Genomic DNA, 22126 nt, shown 5'->3' with positions numbered 1-22126 from the left:
AAAATTGGGTGGGTTGGGGGAAAAATACACCACATGTAAAATATGGGCTATAGTTAGTAGTAATATTTTGATGATGCTCTTTCATAGTTTGTAATAAATGTTTCACAACAATGCAAGGTGTTGGTGTGGGAAAATATATAGAATTGCTGTATGATGATACCCATGTTTGTTTTTTAAGTACACAACTTTTACTATACACTTGTTTGTATGTTCATGGATGAATGATATACTTAAATTAAAATTTTGTATAAAAAGTTGGTTCTTTGAAAAGGTCAATAAAATTGACAATCCTTTAGCCAGACTAAGAAAGAAAGAAAAAGAGAGGACACAACTAAAATCAGAAAAGGGATACATTACTACAAACCCCACAGAAATAAAAAGGCTAAGAGGATACTATGAACAACTGTATGCCAAGAAGTTAGATAGCCTAGATGGACTAGGCAAATTCCTTGAAACAAACTACCTACACTCAAGAAGAAAACAGAAGATGTCAACAGACCAATAAGTAGAAAAGATATACAAACAAATAAAAAAAAAAAGGACATACAAACAGTAATCAAAAATCTCCCAACAAAGAGGAGTCTAGGTTGAGAAAGATTCACTAGTGAAATTTACCATACATACCAAGAAAAATTAAAAGCAATCCTGCTCAAACTCTTTCAAAATATTGAAAAGGGAATACTCAACTCATTCTATGACCAACATCACCCTCATAACAAAGGAGGAAAGATACTACTAGAAAACTATATTCCAATATCCATTATAACATACCTGCAAAAATCATCAGTGAAATACTAGCAAGCTGAATACAGGAGCATAACAAAAGAACTGTACACCAGGATCAAGGGGGATTTATCTAATGTATACAAGGGTGGTTCAATATAAATAGATATATTAATGAAATACAACACATTAATAGGACGGGGGGGAAAAAAACCCACATGGCCATTTCTATTGATGCAGAAAAGGCATTTGACAAAATCCAGCATCCTTTCTTGATAAAAACATTTAGAGGGAAGTGGACTTGGCCCAGTGGTTAGGGTGTCCATCTACCACATGGGAGGGCCGTGGTTCAAACCCTGGGCCTCCTTGACCCGTGTGCATCTGGCCCATGCGCAGTGCTGATGCGCACCCAGAGTGCCGTGCCACGCAGGGGTATCTCTGCATAGGGGAGCCCCACACACAAGCAGTGCGCCCCGTAAGGAGAGCTGCCCAGTGCGAAAGAAAGTGCAGCCTGCCCAGGAATGGTGCCGCCCACATGGAGAGCTGACACAACAAGATGACCCAACAAAAAGAAACACAGATTCCCATGCTGCTGACAACAACAGAAGCGGACGAAGAAGAAAATGCAGCAAATAGACAGAGAACAGACAACCGGGGGGGGGGGGGGGGGCGGGGGGCAGGGAGGGAAAGGGGAGAGAAATAAATAAATAAATAAATAATCTTAAAAAAAATAGTGCTGGGAAAAATCGATATCCATATGCAAAAGAATGAAGGTGGACCCTTACCGCACACCATATACAAATATTAACTCAAAATGGATAAAAAATGTAAATATTAGAGCCAGAACAATCAAACATCTAGAAGAAAACATAGGGAATCATCTTCAGGACTTCAGGTTGGGAAATGGTTTCTTAAGACATTACACCAAAAGCATAGGCAAGAGAAGAAAAAGTAGATAAATGGGACTTCATCAAAATTAAAAACTTTGGTATACCAAAGGACTTTTATCATGAAAGTAGAAGATACCCTACAGAAAGGGAGAAAATATTGGAACCAACATATCTGATAAGGGCTCATTATCCAGAAAAAGAAATCCTACAACTCAACAACATAAATTCAAACAGACTTTGAAACATAAGACTTGAATAGACATTTCTTCAAAAAAGATTCACAAATGGCCAGAAAGTACATGAAAAAATAAGCAACATAATTAGTTATCAAGGAAATGCAAATCAAAACCACAATGAGATACAACATCACACTCACCAGAATGGCTACTATTAAAAAAAGAGAAAATTGTAAGTGTTGGAGTGGATGTGAGAAGTAGGAACACTCTTTCATTGTCGATGGGAATGTAAAATGGTGTAGCTGCTGTGGAAGGGTTTGGCCATTTCTCAAAAAGTTAAATAAAGAATTACCAATCCCTTTTTAGGTATATACCCAAAATAATTGAAAGCGGGGATGTCAGATATTTGCACACCAATGTTCATAGCAGCATTACTTACAACTGTTAAAAGATGGAAGCCCCCAAGTGTCCATTAACCAATGAATAGCTAAACAAAATGCATATTCATACAATGGAATATTATTCAGCCATAAAAAGAAAGAAGTCCCCATCATGACAACATGGATGAGCCTTGAAGATGTTGTGCTGAGTAAAATAATCAGACACTAAAGGACAAATATTATATGATCTCACTGATATAAAATAATTATAATAAGCAAACTCCAGTTAGAGTCTAAAATATAGGTTTCCAGGGGACTGGGTGAGGATAGGGAATGGGAAGTTAAGACTTAAAATGCACAGGGTTTCTGTTTGGAATGATGGAAATGTTTTGGTAATGGATGGTGATAACGTTAGTACAATACTGTGAACATAATTACCAGCACTGAAATATTTATCTGAATGTGGTTAAAAGGGAAAATGTTAAGGTGTATATAATGTAACTAAAAATTAAAAAGAAAATCCGTAGAACTATACTACAAAACAGTGAACCCTATGTAAAATAAACCATGACTATAATTAATAGTATAATTTTTAAAAACGTTCTTTATGAATTGTAACAGATGTACCACATAAATGCCAGTTGTTAAGAATAAGGTGGTGTATGGGACCTCTGTATTTTATAATTGATTTTTCTGTAAACCAACATCTTCTCTAACAATAATTTAAAAAGAAAGATCTACATTCTTGTCTACCACGATTAAATTAACTTCTTAGAATTTCATTCTTCAAAATAATACAGTAGTAAAAGCTCAAGGATTAGGTATTCATTCATGCAGTTTCCATCTCATTTCTTGTATTATTCGATTTATCCTCGATGTTGTAAAGCTATTACATCTGTCAATCCACCAATTCTTAGACTTGATTTTGCTAATATAGCTTGCCTCAGTATTCCAAATGTGTCCCTACCATTTTAAGTTTGAAAAAAGATCATCTTTTGAGAGTAAGTTAGGTCATTTGGAGGCTTTCCTTCCAAATTTTGGGAGGTAAAAGCCTTAGGAAGTGTTTTCTTCAGCTTCAGTAGCACAGATTTTGTCTTTGTTCTTTTAATGGAAAAAACAGTTGACATATTTTATATGAAATCTTACTTTAAGGTTTTCTGATTTTTCCCTTACTTTAGACTACTCCTATGATTGGGGCCATACCTAAATTAATCGGAAGAGAATCTCAATGAATCAACTACAAGAGGGGTTCTTAACAAGGGGTAGGTGAGCTTGAATTGAAATTTAAAAAGAAATTCTTGCAGGGACAGTTGATGTGGGTATAATATATTTATTAAATAATACACAGATAGTGTGGATTTAGTAACGGGTCCATGGCTTTCACCTGACTGGTAAAGGGGTCCTTGGACTGAAAAAAGTTAAGAAACCCTGAACTTCAATATGATACCAGGGATGGTATCTTATCTGCATATAACAAAACGACAAGAATATTGTGCATGTATAAAATGTAACCCTCACAATTCATTGCAAAAAGATAAAAATCTACAGAAGATAATGTTCACAAGCATGTATATAGCTCTAAAAATAAGCCCTCCTTTTTAAAAGAAAGGTCATTTTAGATTAATCAATTCCTTCTTAATAGATTGTAGAAGAGCAGATAGGTAGAACAACATACACAGTATAGATGTCAGGTGTGAAAACCTTAACAAATGAGATTATACTAAAAAGTTTTACTTTTTAGTTTACCCTCATTTATTTATACTTTCAGTAACTTTGCACCCATTTATAACACATATCTTTTTCACTTGATTGATCAATTATTTATTTTTGTAAAATACAATAAATTACAAAATTCCCAGAAGTTGTAATTTAAATCACACAGAGCTAATAAAAATCACTGACCTGATTCACAGTTGTACCTACAGACCCCTGGAGTACCATCTGAAGCATTTTCGGGTCTGCTGGATCTTGATGTGTTGCAAATGCCAACTCCTGTGTCTTCTTCTGCATGTCTTCAATAGCAACTTCAATTGGTGTCAAGATGATCTGAGTGAAATATTATCTATTAGATCAGTTTATAAATTTAAAGTTATTTAATGAGATTTGTGATAAGATTGAATCATGCCCCTCACAATACATGTTCAAATCCTAACCCCTGGTCTGTAGTGGTCTGTAGCATGTGAACTCATTTGCAAATAGGACCGTCAAAGATCCTATGTGGGTAAGGCCAAAGTTACTCAGAGCAGGCCTTAATTCCTATGTCTGAGGTCCTTATAAGCAGAAGAAATTTGGACACAGTCAGTTAGAAGCTTGAGGAGACAGTGATCACCATGTGATGGAGGCAGAGATGCATCTGTAAGCCAAGGAATGTGAAAGATTGCTGCCAAACCATCATGAGAATGCTGCATATTCCAGGAGAAAGCATTGTCTGGCAATACCTTGATTTAGGACTAATAGTCTCCAAAACTATGAGACAATGAATTCCTATTGTTAAGCCAACCAGTTTGTGGCATTTGCCATAGCAGTCCTGGTTTTGTATTTAATTAAACAAACTAGGAAATAAGACCAGTTATGCACCTTCATTAAATAATAAAATTCCAAACTTTGGATCTCTAAGTGGAAAACATCAACCCTGTAAAGCATTAGCTGAGGGTGAACAAGAGACTTAGAAAAGAAGTCCAACAAAATTAATGACTCAAAATGGATGAAGTTCTAGTATGTTAACATGTGAGGGATGGTACATATCTTCTGCTACATGGCTCCAATGTATTTATTTCACTAATTATTATTTCTCAACTTGTGGACTTACCTCCTCTTTGTGAGTGACATTGACCCTTGTTTTAATATAAGGAAAGGCATGTGAAGTGGTAAGAATGGTCTTCCGCTTGAACTGTTCATGAAGTTCTCCATGGGCACGACCATCTAAAGTGAAGGGTGTACAGTACATGAAACGGCGAAGATTGTAATTTTTGTCAAAATATGTGATTCTGTCCTTCATCTCATATGTGTCAAAGTATGGCTCCACGTAAGTAATCTGAATATATGCCTAGAAAAGGAAAAAGTCCTTTATTTCTTCACGGCTAAATCAACATTTAGTCTTTCTCAAACAAAAATGTATGGAGGGTCTCAAGGATGGGCCCAAATGCCACTACTGTCTGGTCAATCATACCTTGTTAGGATCTAATTTACACTTGTCTACCGGATTAGAGTCCTTGATTACTTCAACCACATCTTCTCCAAATCTTTCTCCATAAAATCCCTAAAATAAAGAAAAAGGTATCTTTTACACAAAATTAACAGAATTAGAAAATAGAGAAGGCCTCTGATGAAGACTAGTGAGAAAAATTAGGGAATTTACTAAATCCTTATACAACCATGTCGTAATTACAAAAAAATTATTTAGGTTTACAAAAACTATTTTAGCTTATCAAGGTTGCATGCTCTCAGGACCTATTTGATATTATTCCTATCTATTGACTTTAAATTACACAAAATAAAACAATGTTCCCTAACAAAAATGCAGGATTCCACAAGAGTTCCTTAAGAAAAACAAAAATGGAACAGAAAGCAAAGATAAAAGAAATTAAGTACCTCTTACTTTTACTGAGTTCACTGTAGCCTGAATTCTTGCAAATTGTGGGTCTAGTTTCATTTTTGGGGGGTTTTTATGAATGATTTATCATTCCAGAAATTTCAAATAAATGTACTGATCTACTGACATTTTATATAGGTTTAGATTTTTTAGAATATATTTTTTATTTTTAAAAAGTAGATTACTTAAAATGTTACATGAAAAAATGTAACAGATTCCCATATGCCCCACTCCCACACCTCCCACCCTTCCCCACATTAACAACTTCTTTCATTAGTGTGGTACATTTACTGCAATTGATGAACACATTTGGAGCATGGCCACTAGGCATGGATTACAGTTTACATTGTAGTTTACACTCTCTCCTACTCAATTCCTTAGATTATGGCAGGATATATAATGGCCAGTAGCTATCATTGCAACGTCATTCAGGACAATTCCAAGTCCTGAAACTACCCCCATATTATACCTTTTCCCTCTCCCTGACTTCAGCACCTCAAGTGCCACTGTCTCTACATCAATAATATAATCTCTTTCATTGCTAGAATCACATTAATTCTATACTGGAATACAGGAGGGTCCACTCTAGTCCATATTTTATAACCCAATCCTGAGGATTCTGGGATGGTGATGCCCACTCCATCTCTACTTGAGAGGGGGCTGAAATCCCATATGGTTGATGGATGGGACTCTCTTGCTTGCAGATGTAGACTCTCTTGGTTCCTTGTTGTGGTGGTTGTCCATCCATACCTCCTTGTTAGTTGTCCTGGGTGAGTCTAATGAACTAGAGAGTAGGTGTTGCAACTGTGCTAAGGCTCAGGGCCTAGCTGGCACATGGACAGCCCAGAGATTCCAGTCTCTTAGATGTACACCTACGAACTCCAGCACCAACTATAGGTTCAAATAAAAGGGAGAGAACAGCCATGTGTAGAAAAGTCACATCTGAGTCTAACTCTGTCACACTTGGGAGCACAAACTCCAAAATAGGACCCATGGGCAAGGCACCAAACTTCGGAGCTATCTGCCATGACCATAGGACCTGGGTATCTCTGGAGCCCTCAGGAGCCCCGCTCTTTGGGGTTGTATGTACTTTGGCTATCTATGAGATCCTGCTGAAGACATGCATAACCGTTACCTCTCAGATGATCTCCTGACTTTGAAGTCTCTTAGCCATAAAAAACTCACTTGTCTTTACCTTTTCCCCCTCTTATTCAAGATCCTTCTCCAGTTGCATCACCAGCTGATGTTTGATAGTAATTCCTTGATGCCAGGGAGGCTCATCCCTGGGAGTCTGTTCCATGCTGGGGAGAAGGTTATGCTTATGCATTTACATGCTGAGTTTGGCTCAGAGGGAGGACATATCTGAGCAAAATAGAAGCTCTTAGAAGGTAACTCTTAGGCATCCTACAACACTAGGCTAAGTTGTAATTTCAAGAGCAAAAGGCTCATAAGCATAGTTGTCAATATCAAGGGCCCCTCAAAGGATCATCCTTCTTCACTAATCATTGCCCCTGTACTTGGAGGATTGTTCCTGTTCCATTAGAGAATGTGGCAGTGTTCCCCAGGATGGGAATTCAATATTCTTTTGGTTGTTGTGTGAATCTCTACCCACGGTGGCAATGTCCCATGAACATCTGAAGAAATTATACACATATATGTATGCCCTAGGTGAACTTCCTCCCATGTATCCTCCATAACTGACACCCTACACCAGTGGTCCTCCCCTTCTGTAGTTGTAATCTCTCTGTGATCTAAAACTTCTTCAAAAATGAAGCCAAGAATATTGTCAAATTCAATTAATAGGAAAATGAAATAATAATGATAGGTTTAGGGAAGCGGACTTGGTTCCCTACCACATGGGACCTCGCCTACCACATGGGAGGTCCATGGTTCAAACCCAGGGTCTCCTTGACCTGTGTGGAGCTGGTCCATGTGCAGTGCTGAAGCCTGCAAGGAGTGCCGTGTCACGCAGGGGTGTCCCCCACGTAGGGGAGCCCCACGCGCAAGGAGTAAACCCCGTACGGAGAGTTGCCCAGCGTGAAAGAAAAGTTCAGCCTGCCTAGGAGTGGCGGCTGCACACACAGAGAGCTGACACAACAAAAAGAGACACAGATTCCTGGGGCCACTAACAAGAACAGAAGCAGACATAGAAGAACACACAGCAAATGGACATAGAGAACAGACAACTGGGGTGGGGGGAAGAGAAATTAAAAAAAATTAAAATCTTAAAAAAAAACGATAGGTTTAAACATAAGAAATAAAATACATAATAGTTTAGAAAAACTAAAACTAAAAGTAAAAAAATATGGGGTATTAAAAAATGAAAAATATTTAAAATCTTTTGACATTTTGCCTTTCATCACTGCAATATCTGTTGTCCTGTACGTACAGTGGCATTTTCTTCCATATCTTCCCCAGTGATATACTTTTTTTCATTTTTGCTTCAAAGAAGTTTTAGGTCACAATAAAGTTACATACAGAATATAGGGGAATCCTATATTGAACATCCTGTCCCCTTTCCCCTTTCCCTATTGATAAACTCTTTACATGTGTATGGTATATTTGTTACAACTGATGTATAAATATTGACGCATAGCTACTAACCATGGTCCATGGGTCACACTTAAGACCCCTTTTATAAATTTTCAATGAAATTTAACTTGGCCTGTATCCATCATTGCAGGATCATGCAGAACACTTCCAATTCCCCCTAAATACCTCCTCTTCCATCTATCCTATTTCTCTTTCCCCCTCCCCTTGGGGCCCACGGCGACCACCAGGCTTTAATCTTTGAAGGGCAAGATTCATAGATACTTGCAACAACGAGGGCTTGACATATTAGTCTGTCTTCCCCTTTTAGGAACTGCCAAGCTCTGAAGAGACACCCTCCCCTCCATCTGAGAACACATCAGGCCTCCTCAGTATGGAAGTCCAATTCCTTGCCACTCATTATGTGGGTCTCCACCCACTGATACAACATACTATGACAAAATGATTGCTCGCACATTCTCTAGAAGACCGCCCCAGGTGCGCCCTGTCCCAAATGCCATCCATCACACTAAATGAGTAACCCTTCCTTGTCATGCTGCCAAGAGTTTTCTCAACATTGTAGTTCCAACCACATACCCACCAATCCCCAGTGTTCACCTATTCCCTCCCTCAACCCTCCTCCCAGTTCCATGAACTGTCTAACCCATCTTCCCCACCCTACCCCCCATCAAGCTTGCACTGCCCAAACCAAATAGTATCCCTATACCTCTGTCATATCCCTTCATTGCATATCTACTCCTTTCTACCTTATCATAGATTTCACACATAAGGGCATTGGCTCACAATGTTCCTCTCCCTTTCTATTTCCTGTAAATCTATCTTCCAGATTCTAGCTGAGTCAGCTCAATTTGCTTAATTCATATCAGAGAGGTCATGTCATATTTGTCCTTCAATCCTGGATTGCTTCACTCAACATAAGGACATTATGTTTCCTTTTAGATTTTGAAAAGGAAACCCCAGGCCTAAAATTGGCTTTGTGACAGAATCTGCCCTTTCCATGATACCAAGTAGAAAGATGGGCATGGATGGGGTTATTCAAAAGGAAAAATAAATTAATGACATACAATGTAGAGTTTTGCCTTTTTTTTTTTAATATGAAGAAAAGTGTCAAATGGAAATAGGAAGCTATAGTAAACAAATTATAAATTTTGTGTCTAAATGTAATTTGTGGAGCTCAAACATTCAATGAAACCAATTCAAAGAACAATTTATTTAAGACGCGTATATTGGGAGGGGTGGGATGGGTTGAGATTGGAACCTCAAGCGTTGCTTTAACTTAAAAACAAAGAAATTGAGTCTTCTTACTTTAATAAGTTTCAACAAACTTCAAATCACAAAATTTACTCACAAAGCAGAGTTAAACATGAAGGTGACTTCTTGGTATGACTTTTTTCTTTCTTTTTTCCTTTTTTTTTTTTCTTCTTAATATACAGATACTTCTTTAATAATCATGTGCATTAAAGAGTTAATATAGGGAAGCGGACTTGGCCCAGTGGTTAGGGCGTCCGTCTTACCACATGGGGCCTCCCTAACCCGTGTGGAGCTGGCCCATGCGCAGTGCTGATGAGCGCAAGGAGTGCCATGCCACTCAGGGGTGTCCCCTGCATAGGGGAGCCCCAGCACAAGGAGTGCGCCCCATAAGGACAGCTGCCCAGCGCGAAAGAAAGTGCCCAAGAATGGCACCACACACACGGAGAGCTGACACAACAAGATGACGCAACAAAAAGAAACACAGATTCCCATGCCGCTGATAACAACAGAAGCAGACAAAGAAGATGCGGCAAATAGACACAGAGAACAGACAACCGGGTGGGGGGAGGGGAGATAAATAAATAAATAAATAAATCTTAAAAAAAAAAAAAAGAGAGTTAATATAGCAGGCCTGCTTGCAGAGTTGGCCTTTGGCTGACACCTGGGAACTTGGTACTTGGATTACTCCCAACTGATAAGGATGGTTCACTATGCCTAGACTGTGCCCAACGTGATTCATTTTGAATAATTCCTTTCCTTCTGAATTTTGGTAGTAGCTAGCAAAGAAACCACATGAGACTGTCACACAGTGAAAACCTTGGGTGCTAGGTCTCAATCAATTTCCCTGAGCAGAAACATTGCACACGTTACTATACTAGCTGTAAGCTAGGGTAAGTAGTTTGTGTCCCCTCACGGGAGGGAGAAAAAGCGTTAGGAAACCTATATCTGGATTTCTTCAGAATCTACCACACTGTGCCTTTTTTCCTAGTGGATACTGTCCTGTACACGCTTGTTATAATAAATTTTAGCCGTGAGTACAATTATATGCTGAGTCCTTCTAGCAAATGTCTAAACATGTGGGTGGACATGGGGACCTGCAAAACAAATCTGTTTAGTTTTGTCATTCAAAGTACAACTTCTAATCAGTGTTTTTCCAAGGATGATACTTGCTTAGTCATAACAATCTGTGGAAACTTTTAGTAAGAAAACAATTCCCTGGTTTGATGCCAGACATAACAAAACACAAATCTTCAAAGAAGTGTCCCTACCCTGAAGTCAAAAATCATTTTTATGAATAGGTAGGTTTGGGAAACAATCTTAATATTTCCCAAGTCTTACCTATTCCTTTAAAAAGAGGTTACAGGTTGAATCTCAGCAGAGTTGTAACACCTACTCTCCAGTTCACCGGATTCACTCAGGACAACTAGATGATAACGGACAACATCCATCCCAAGGAACAGAGAGTGTCTGCAAATTTAAGCAAAAGAGTTCCATCCATCTGTCCCATAGGATTTAAGCCCTCTCCCAATTAGAAACAGAATGGGCATCACCGTCCCAAAATCCTCAAGATCAGGGAATGAACAATGGACTAAAGTAGACTTATTATTCTACCACAGACTTATTATTACTCTAGTAATGGAAGAACTTTTATCACTGACAAAGGCAAAGGTCACCAAAGGTTCTTAGGAGAGGGAGAGGGCAGAATAGGTGGAACATGGGAGCATTTTTGGGACTGTCCTGCATGACCCTGCAATGGCTGATACTGGCCATTATACATTATTTTACTGTTGCCATAAAGGTACTACAGGTATTTGAAAAAGTATTGCTATACCTATTAAAATTCTTTATCCTCAAAGAGAATAGTTTATTTGACAGGCTCTGGTTTATTAAATAATTTGATTCAGATGCATGAATATTAATCATATAGAATATACATTAACAGTGCATTTTATGAACAACCACAGGATTCACCTCCAATCTGTGAGATATCTCTGCAAGTTTGGTTATTGCAGGTTCCTTGTAAATAAATTCTTGTTCATCCAAATCTCCAAACTTGGTTCCATAAAAACCAACACGAAAGTAGGTGCCAAACATCCGCTTACCATCCTAGGTTTAGGAAAATGAAGAAACTTTAATACACAATATATTTTTTTTAACATTATGCTATAGTGTAAGATTTTCAAAACATTGCAAAAAGTTTTAATTCAAAATTAGAACTAAATAAAGGTTAAAAACAAAGTAAATAACCTTTCACTTTTTGTTAAATCCAACAAATAACATTATATGATAAGGGCTTATACCAAGAGACTAAATGACATACAGTATATGCTTTAAATCCATACAATTGAGATAAATTAACTTATTTTTCTTATTGCAAGGAAAGATATTTTAGTATAATATGGAATATATATGAAATGTCCTGAAATCAGAGCATACAAAATAAAGTAAAAGTTTAAAACATTAACTTTTTTTTCGTTAGCATAAGCATATTTATTCTTTTAACATATATTAAATGTGACCATAAAAGTTTGAAGCCAAGCATATCCTAGCATATAGTAGACAATCATAAATGTATAGACCCAAAAAAACCACTGAAATACAAAGATCTAAAATATATGTCATTCCACTGATAAAAAATATTTACACATGGAAAAGAAACTAAAAAAGAAAAATAAGAAAAAACATTGAGATGAGCTGGTTATATTCTAAAGCCCAAAACTCAAGTACTCACTGTATGCATTAACCACAAATTCATCTCAAGTAAAAAGTATACTAAGGTAACTTGAACTCTCAAATAGAAAATTTGAAAACAAATTCCTTCAATAAAGATAAATACTTTAATATGTGGAAGCTCTCTATGCAATTCTTGTAATTCAGATACAAAACTATGTCAGAAGGACTTTGTGGAGGCTTCTACCTGCACAGCCACATAAGGATTTAAATATCTCTGAATTCTCTTTCAGCAGAAATCTCCTTTATACTTATTTTTCCAATATTGAATTCTTACTTGGAAAGGCAAAGATTATGTAAAATAAATCACATGTTACAGATAACTAAGCCAAATGGGAAATAATGATCCTTAATTTAACAGCTTCAAAGGAAAAAAAAAGTAGTTTTTTTTTTAAAACCCACATTTTTGTCAGGTAGAAATTTTAAAGAAAAATGTATTTGGAGCTGAAGAAACATGAGGTTTCTAATTTAAAAAAATAGACATTTTTCCAGTTATTTTATTTTAAAATTTAAGAGACATAAATTAAATGATTTCCACAGCAAATAAAATCTCTGAGATGGAGGAAATATATTGAAACCAAATTCTGATTAAGACCATTAATAAGTCAATGGAACATTATAATAGTAAAATTTGAGATAATCAAGGAATGGAGGTACTGCATGAAAAATAAAGGCATCTGAGAAAATTGCTTAGTATTTGTGATTGCTATTTTCAAAATATGACATACAAATATAAACATAACACATTTCTCCTTTTTAAAACAGCCAATGTTAAAATATTAATAGTATGGTGTAGTATTCTCAGAGGTTTCCAATTTAAAATACTGCAATATACTACTAATTCTTCAATATTGTATTCCTTTAAATATTTAAAGACATTTATTGGAATATGTTTCACTTAGCTACAAATTTCCAGTTTTCAATAAACCCTCATATGACAAGAATTACTATTGTGTTTACACTTTACTAGTCAATGCCATTTTAAAAATATGTATAGTATCTCAGAATTAGACACAATTCTGCTGATCAGTGAAGTCATCAAAAGGCTTACTGCTTCTCTGGGCAATGAATGAATGAGTGAGTAAGTGAGTGAATGAATGAATTTATTTTTTTAAGGTACTGGAGCCAGGGATTAAACCCAGGACCACATATGTGGAAGTCGGTGTTCAACTACTGAGCTATACTCACTCCCCCAAGTTGGTTTTTTTTCATTTGTTTGTTTTGTTTTTAGGAGGTACTGGGGATTGAACCTGGGAACTTGTATGTGAGACGCAGGCACTCAACCACTTGATTCTTGCTACCAAAAACTCAAGAGAATCAGATATGTACTCAAATAATTATAACACCAAGGGATATATGCCAAATTACTATGTACAAAACAAAAAGTCATACTGAGAAAGGAAAGATTAATCCTATTAGAGTCAGGTCACAAAAGAGGTGACATAAAAATAGGGTTCTACAACTCGAAAGAATTGGGTTAGTGGATGGGGAGGGGAGGAAAATACATTACAGGAGAAGGGAAAAACATAAGCAAGATATAAAGTCATGAAACAGAATGTATATGAGAGAAATTATTCATCCATTCAACAAATATTTACTGAGTTCCTACTATGTGTCAGCAAACTCCTCTAGATATCTGTGATAAATTAGTGAACAAAAGAGACAAAGACCCTCTTTAGACTTTACATTCTGGTGGGTATGAAAGATAACAATAGTTATCTTTGTTTTGTATCTGAATTTAGTATATTAGTTGACATAGTTTTGAATTTAGTATATTAGTTGACATAGTTTTGTATCTGAATTTAGTATATTAGAGGGTGCTAAATGCTATGGGACGAAAGAAAAAAAAAATATATAGGAAGATAAGGAGGACTTGGTGAGGGTAGCAACTTAAGAGAGGATGAATACGGAAGCAGATGTGGCTAGAGTGATTGAGCTCCTGCCTACCACATTAGTGGTCGCAGGTTCAGTTCCCGGTGCCTCCTAAAGAAGATGAGGAAGACAGTGAGCTGATGCAATGGACTGGTGTGGCAAACTGATACAAGATGACACAAGAGAAACAAGGAGGAAAGCATAATGAGAGACACAACAAAGCAAGAAATAGAGGTAGCTCAAGCAATTAGGTGCTTTCCTCCTACGTGTGAGGTCCTAGGTTTAGTACCCAGTGCCTCCTAAAAGGACCAGCACACGACAAACAGATACAGCAAATGCTAACAACAAGGGGGTGGGGAGAAATAAAAAAAAAACACTTCGGAAAAAAAAAAGGGTGAATAGGATAGATATTATCAAGAAGTTGATAACTGAACAAAGACTTGAAGGAGAGAGAGTTTCTCATCCCTGGGGGAAAGACATTCTAGGCAGAGCAAAGAGACAGTGCAAAGGCCCAAAGGCAGGAGCCTGTCTATTGTTTTTGAGGTATAGGAAGATGGCCACTAGGGTTGGAGCAGTGTGTGCAAGGGACAGAAGAGGAGATAATGTCAGAGATAAGGAGTTTGACATTAATGGAATTTAAAAATTTGTATGTGTGTACTTAAATAGGGGAAGGAGCAACAAGGGATGCGGCTACAGAAATAGGAAAGCAAAGAATCTGAGTAAATTTATTTTCACCTGAGAAAGAGTTCTCTAGTGTCAAACTAATGGCTCTATCCAGTTCATGAAAGCATAATTATATAGCTTCCCCTTTATGAAAAATATCAGTTCATCTTTATTTTGGACCACAGGATGATACCTGTTTTTCCTTTGAATTAAAAACAAAACCAAAAAATACTATCCTATATTCTAGCCTGTTTTTCTAACATTACCTTCCTTTACGGGTAGGAATTCCTTTGAAACTTTTCATCATTCCCACATTCCAGCTGTGGATTCCTTAGCAATCCTACTTATTGCTTCTACAATAATATATCTACTTCACTTAGCAGAAGTTCAGTTTTGACTCTTCTTTGTCCCAGTCCAGGAAAATGAAAAGATATCTGATATTATCTACATAGTCGATTGTTTACTCTCCATATCTTACATTTTCTTCTCAAAACTAGCATAAGCAATAGAACACAATCAGAGGTATAGCATGTCTCATCAGGTGCTAAGTCATGGGAGTCACCAAACACTATAAATTATCTCCTCCTGAAGATAATATTCCTACTGTGTTTCCCTTAGCTTTTTTCCCATCTAATTTCACCTTCTTGAGGTAAAGACTTGAGGCTGCTTTAGGGCTACAATGGTCTTAATTTCTTCTTTAGAGTGTCACATCTTTCATCTTAACTAACTTAAAGTGCTTGTTTTGATGATGCTCTTCCCTCTTAGGTTTTTTGATGGCCCCCTTTTGGAGTTTTTATCCCCCTCCATTATATTATAATTTAGTGTTCCTAATTCTGTTCCTTTTACTTGCTTGAATAAGTTACTTTATCTCAAATATAGTGTGGATTAAAGCATATAAAAATTCAACAGATGTCACTGAGCCAGAAGTATGGCCAGTATCTCTGAGCATATAAAAACCAAAATACAGCTCAAATTCATGTCCGTCCAGCCCAACGATAAAAGATATTGTCATTTTGTATGACTTCAATCTTAAAAGTCTGTGTACTTCATAGTTCTTTAGGTACCTTCCTGAGAGAATTAAGTTTATCCACACTTAACAAAGCTAAGTTGTCTATTCTATCCTTTCTAGAGACTATAAGATATACCTACTGTGATAGTGGTATTCCCCTTAAAATACAGAAAAAAGTGTCATGTGACTTTATGTTACCAATGTTTGGAGACTGATTTTTTATGCAAAGTCTAAACTTGAATTAGTCTACATCTCAATATAAAACAAATCCCTATTTGATAAACGGAATAAATGTACCTTTTTAAGTAAAATACACATAAAATATGAAATGGTTACAAAAATTTCCATATAGAAACTCAGTAACATTTTTGTCTTTTTTTCTAAGAATAAATTAAAAACAGTCATAAAAGCAAAATGATTAAGATGAACTTTATTTCCTATTATTTCAAAAATTAAAGGGCTTTGAGAAAAAATAAAAATAAACACTGAACAGTTATTAAGGAAATGAAACTGTCAGAGCAAGATAACAGCCACTATGATTCATAAAGAGTTTATGATTTGTTATATACTTTGTATGGTAAATACCTTACCAAATTGCTAAATATCAAAATTTAGAGTTGTCTTTTACACACACACACACATTCTCTCTCTCACCTAAAAAGCTCTGCCAACTCAAATAATTTGTACAAAATCAAGGAACATAATGAAAAATGAAACACACTGTTAATAAACAAGTTCAAAGGGCTTTTTCTATAAGTCAGGAAGCGAGTTATCCAATTCAAAGAGCCTTTCACAATGTATAAATTATCCTCACTGGATTTCAATTCAGGAAGAGTCCTAGGAAATTAGCTGGCATAGCTTTCAGATAAAATGAAATTACTGGAGTTTTCACGGAGTCAAAAAGAAAAATATTCACAAGGTAGGAACTTACCACAACAGACAATAGTAAAAGTAGGGAGTAGGGTCAGCAACCAGGGCAAGAGAAGAGAAAACAGAAAGCATTTTAATTAGGGAAATTTCAAAACAAATAAGCAGCAAATGGTAGCAAACATATTTTAAAAATGCAAGCACCCATTAAAGTTTTAACAAGGAAAAAGCAAAAAAAACAAACAAACATGCAACAAATTTAGAAGCTACAAATGCTAAAAGTCCAGTAAAGGGTAGTGAGAAGAATATAAAAAATAAAGTCTGTGTGACTTTTACCATGCACTAAACATGATGAGGGAATTATATTAATGTCATAACCAGTGAAAATTATACCTTTCAGGGGTCGATTTAGCATCAAGCACACTAGTAATAAACTGCTCAGAGGTTTCAATATATTCTTTTATGCCTAATTTTTAGCTAATTCTATTTCATGTTAGGAAATCCAAAGGAATTTTATCATTCATAGATAACTGTGGTCAAGTCTCTTTACATATATCTCAACCTAAGAAATGAGTGCTTTTAATAAGAGCATACACATTTAATCTGGAGAATTAAGGTAGATGTAAAAGTACTAGCTTCATCTGAAAAAAAGCAAAAAGTGAGTGCTAATTTATAAATAGAAGAAAACTCAGTAGTAATATTTAATCCTAAGCTTTTCTAAGTGAGCTGCTAAATAAGGATTACAATAAAAACCAGACAGACAACACCTAAGCTATTTAATCAACATAAACCTGATTGCCAAGTGAGAGGCAAAGCAGACAACTCTATAAATACCTAGTATTAAACAAACCTGAGTTATTAATACCTTGCTTTACCTCATCAAACTTAATTAGGGCATGTTTTATAAAATTTGTTTCTTTACATGAAGATTTAAAACAATGAAACAATGCCTCCTGGTATTTTAAAGTAAGATTTGCTTTATATATAATTTTTCAGAAGCCTAACTACTACATTAAAAGAAAGCAAACATAGTCTTCATTAAATCTTAATATATGAAAAGCTGCCAGGAAATGAAGTCAAATAAAATTTCAAGTCTCAAATTCTTCATCTCCCCCTTCCAACAAAATTTAAATGACCAAAAGCAAATTTCTTTTCTCAGCAGTGCTTATATTCAAGGTGAAGTAATGTAAGAGCAAATTAACAATTACTGTATTTCATCAGTTCTAAAAGGTGCCCATTTTTGTCCCTACCTTATTACTGCTATAATTCGCATTCATTCTTCAACTGACAGGATATCCTGGTTTAATATACATGGGTTTTTTTCCTTTCTTTTTTCTTTTAGAGCTACATAAAATAATGGTCTACCTTACAACTGACATCATCTTAAATTGGATGAAATACAGTATTTCTATTTGCACCTCTGAGCAACAATACATAAATCGACCTCTGTAAAATGAGCTGAAACAATATGGTTAAAAAAAAAGATATCTTTGTGTAAATATTGAAAGAAAATGCTTCCAAGGATAAAAACAAACTCAAGTGATGACAACGTGGCTCATTTACCAAAGAATCTCATTAGTTTAACATAGATTTCCATGCACTGCCTACAACTGCTTAATAATAAATTTCTTAAAATAAACTTACATTATCTTAACAAAATTTCTTTGGTTAATGAATTCAGTTGATAGCAGATAGCAACAGAATGCCCACAGCTAGCACATATGGGCAAAGCATTGGCATAGAAATCTGATCAAATCAATTAGTGTCTTTAACTAACTAAAATATTACCTACCTCCCAGCCAGTACTCTGTATAATAAAAAGTAAAAAAGGGCAAGTCATAAAAAAAAAAAAATGAAAACAAAAAACTGTTTAAAAAGAACAAAAAAGGCCATAGGAAGTTCAGAAGTGTAAGGCACCGTATACCATAAATTACTCTCCATTAACAAAAGGCACCAAATACTTTAAACACCGTATTCTTTACTTAAGACCTGCAATACATTTATAAATTTCTTTTTTAAAAAAGATTTATTTATTTATTTATTTATTTCTCTCCCCTTTCCCCCCAACCCTGGTTGTCTGTTCTCTGTGTCTATTTGCTGCGTCTTCTTTGTCCGTTTCTGTTGTTGTCAGAGGCACAGGAATCTGTGTTTCTTTTGGTTGTGTCATCTTGTTGTGTCAGCTCTCCATGTGGGCGGCGCCATTCTTAGGCAGGCTGCACTTTCTTTCGCGCTGGGCGGCTCTCCTTACGGGGTGCACTCCTTGCGCGTGGGGCTCCCCTACGTGGGGGACACCCCTGCGTGGCACGGCACTCCTTGCGCGCATCAGCACTGCACATGGGCCAGCTCCACACGGGTCAAGGAGGCCCAGGGTTTGAACCACGGACCTCCCATGTGGTAGACGGACGCCCTAACCACTGGGCCAAGTCCGCTGCCCACATTTATAAATTTCTTGTTCAAAACTTAGTAGCTAAATTTTACCTTTTAAAAACTAACAAATGACAAGCACAAATTTTGGGGAAAGAAGGTTCAAGTTAATTACTCTATTTATGTTTCTAAATTAGATTTCTAAAGTGAACTACACATCACTGAATTACCAGGTTTAACTGGAATATAAATTGCAATTTTATTCAAATGCCACTGACAGAAACGGACAAAAGTATCTTGGAAACTACTAGTTCTAGACATGCTAAACCTGACATGCATAATTTGCTATTTGCAGCTCCAGAGGCTGGGATGAAGTTTCTTTGACAGAATATGTAAAATTGATTTTTTAAAAAACCTACCTGTAATGATCATGAAACCTAGTAAATATTTTGCACCTTCAATATTTCAGTATATGACAATAAAATTTTGGCTTAACAAGATAGCAGTCCTATTTTAAGATGAAGTTTATCGGGATATATCAATTGATACAGAACAAGCTTAGCCCAAGAATAGCCCATGACAATAAAGAGGAGGTAAAGCTGACAGACACTAAAGTAGTACTGGTACTGAACAAAATATGTGGATAATCAGTGCTCTACCTCCATCTTAGATCATGGCAGCAGCCAGTAATAACAATGGGAAGGGAACAGAAAAGTGGAGAGAAGGAGACTCGAGGATGTTTCAGAGTATTTCAATGGAGCGAGGTATTTAGTTTCAGGGATATCAATTGCTAGTAGCCTACTTCATTTTTAAATCAAATTAAATTTTATTTTAATTTTGATGATAATATGTGGATTCCATAATAAACTGTTAAGATCAACTACTGAGATTGTATTACAATTAAATGTACATAAACAACCGTTTTTAAAATTATTTTCACTAAATGTTTTTTTCATATTAGAAATATATCATAAGATGATTAAATGCCAGTCTAGCTGAGTTCATTACAAATATTATGAGTTTATTAAACGTTTACATCATTCTATATATTAACCTGAATAGAAATCAATTTGGAAATCAGATTCATAATAATAACCTATACTGTGAAACAGAAGAGAATTGAATAATTTTTAAAAATTTGCTCACTAGAAATAATTTTTTAAAATTACACACACACAAAGGCTACGTGGAAAGCTTAATAGGATCATAATCTACTTTAGGTAAATTCATTTTTTGTTAATGAGTCTTGCTTTGGCCATGAACCATCATTTTGGCACTGCTCATTTGTAACTTGATTAAAATGGTCACTTCATGGGATCTAGTTTGACATCAGTACAAAATAATACTAATGCTTTTAGACAGTTTTCTCTATTTATACTGAAGCTAGAAATGAAAATCATTACCTGATGAACGATTTTGCTGAATGCTTCCTGAAGTTTACCATGAATTGTGGATAGCTTCTTTGCATCCCGATTAGCTTCATGAATAGGAATTAGAACTTTATAAACCTCATTAACTGCTTCATACATGCCAGCCTGTAAAAATAATGTTTATAAGATGTTGCTTTCTCTCGCATCAATAGTAAAGTAAAATAATTACAATTTATGAATTCTCAACATTTCTAATAAGATAATACCACTGTACCTTTCCCAATAGGACATAAAAACTAATACTGAGGAAACAGTACAAATCTTAATATTACTAAAGCTTCAAAAAAGAACTTTGAACAAAGTATGGTCTACTGTGGACAGATAAGTATGCAAGTATTTGTGTGTTTGCATTTACATATGCATGCAAACTTTTGTAGAGATCAAGTTTGAGCAGATGTAAAAAGAAATCCAATTATTTCATTGGTCATAAATATCCACTTCTCCTTTAATCAGATAACCTGTGGACTCCTGGGAAACCAAAATAATTTACTTTTCTGAAATATTAAATTGGCATGAGAACTCCTCAACTTATGAAATCTCCTATGAAAAAATCTTGAACAAACCATGAGAAAGTTCTGAACCATCAGATTTTCTTCCATTGTTTGCTAATTGGTCCATGGTTGGCCAATAGTTGCTGTGGTTATGAGTGAGGGACAGATGAGTGTTTGTACTGCTGCTTCATACCCTTTTCCTTAATAATGGATAGATGGCTGTAGTGAAGGGAGAGAGATATTTTCCAAATATCACAAGATCTCATTGGCTCATAAATTAGCAAACATTCCCAAGGAATCAGTCATATGGTCATTATATTTCCTAGTCAGTTCACAGAAGTATATTTAAATAACAGAGCTGTAATAGTAAAATATATTTAGTATAATTAAAATTTGCATTAATTATTTTAATCTTTTTTTTTTAGGAGGTATGGGGATTGAACCTGGGACCTCATACATGGGAAGCAGGCACTCAACCACTGAGCTACACAAGCTCCCCTCTGCACTAATTATTTTAATTAAGATTAACAGATTATTTTTAAAAAGAATGAGATTCATAATGATAGACAACAACAAAACTTCTAAAATATAGGACAGTCTTTTCCAAGCTAAATTTACTACTGTGAGTTAATAATGTTGTAAACACACACATGTAGTGTACTTATATTTATTCTAATATCAAATAAACAGTAACAAACTATTCTCCCTTGCTAGTTCTGAAAACTTAAATTGAAACTCAAGTAGCAGGGGTCCAGGGGAGGAATTGGGATAGTCAAGGTGCTTAAAGGAAAGAAATTTTAAAGAGGACCAACATCTAACATTTTAAGTCTCAGAATCACTATGTTTAAATGGGCTGGACCTAAATGCCAATAAGATGACGATGATGATGATGATAAGGGCAAACACATTAGCACTTACTTAGGTGCCAGGCACCATGATAAACACTTTACATATATTAACTCATTTAATCCTGACAGCAATCCCATACGGTAGGTTCTATTATTACATGCATTTAATAGATAAGAAGGAAGGTACGAATATCTTCAATAACTTGAGCCAAAGTGATATAGTTACTAATGTAGCAAAGACAGGATTTGAACTCTGACTGTTTTCTGAACCTATACCCTTAACGGATACA

General features: G+C 35.7%; 1 protein-coding gene across 4 annotated transcripts in view; it reads right to left on the bottom strand.

Annotated features, from left to right (window-relative positions):
* The window catches only part of DOCK7 (dedicator of cytokinesis 7), a 319752-nt gene that overhangs the window by 26980 nt on the left and 270646 nt on the right, over positions 1 to 22126 (bottom strand). For 2 of the 4 annotated variants that reach the window (XM_058303469.2, XM_058303471.2), the window contains 6 exons: positions 20471 to 20602; positions 18496 to 18510; positions 11534 to 11659; positions 5339 to 5428; positions 4979 to 5215; positions 4072 to 4215 (listed from right to left, as the gene is read on the bottom strand). In XM_058303469.2, coding sequence (XP_058159452.1) covers positions 4072 to 4215; positions 4979 to 5215; positions 5339 to 5428; positions 11534 to 11659; positions 18496 to 18510; positions 20471 to 20602 — 744 coding nt within the window. Of the gene's footprint in view, positions 1 to 4071; positions 4216 to 4978; positions 5216 to 5338; positions 5429 to 11533; positions 11669 to 18495; positions 18511 to 20470; positions 20603 to 22126 lie in introns of all 4 variants that reach the window. The other 2 variants (XM_058303470.2, XM_058303472.2) reach the window with 1 other exon arrangement.

This window comes from Dasypus novemcinctus, chromosome 9 (assembly GCF_030445035.2).
Source record: "Dasypus novemcinctus isolate mDasNov1 chromosome 9, mDasNov1.1.hap2, whole genome shotgun sequence".
In the NCBI taxonomy this organism is placed as follows: domain Eukaryota; kingdom Metazoa; phylum Chordata; class Mammalia; order Cingulata; family Dasypodidae; genus Dasypus; species Dasypus novemcinctus.
This window is presented reverse-complemented; position numbering and strand designations above follow the sequence as displayed.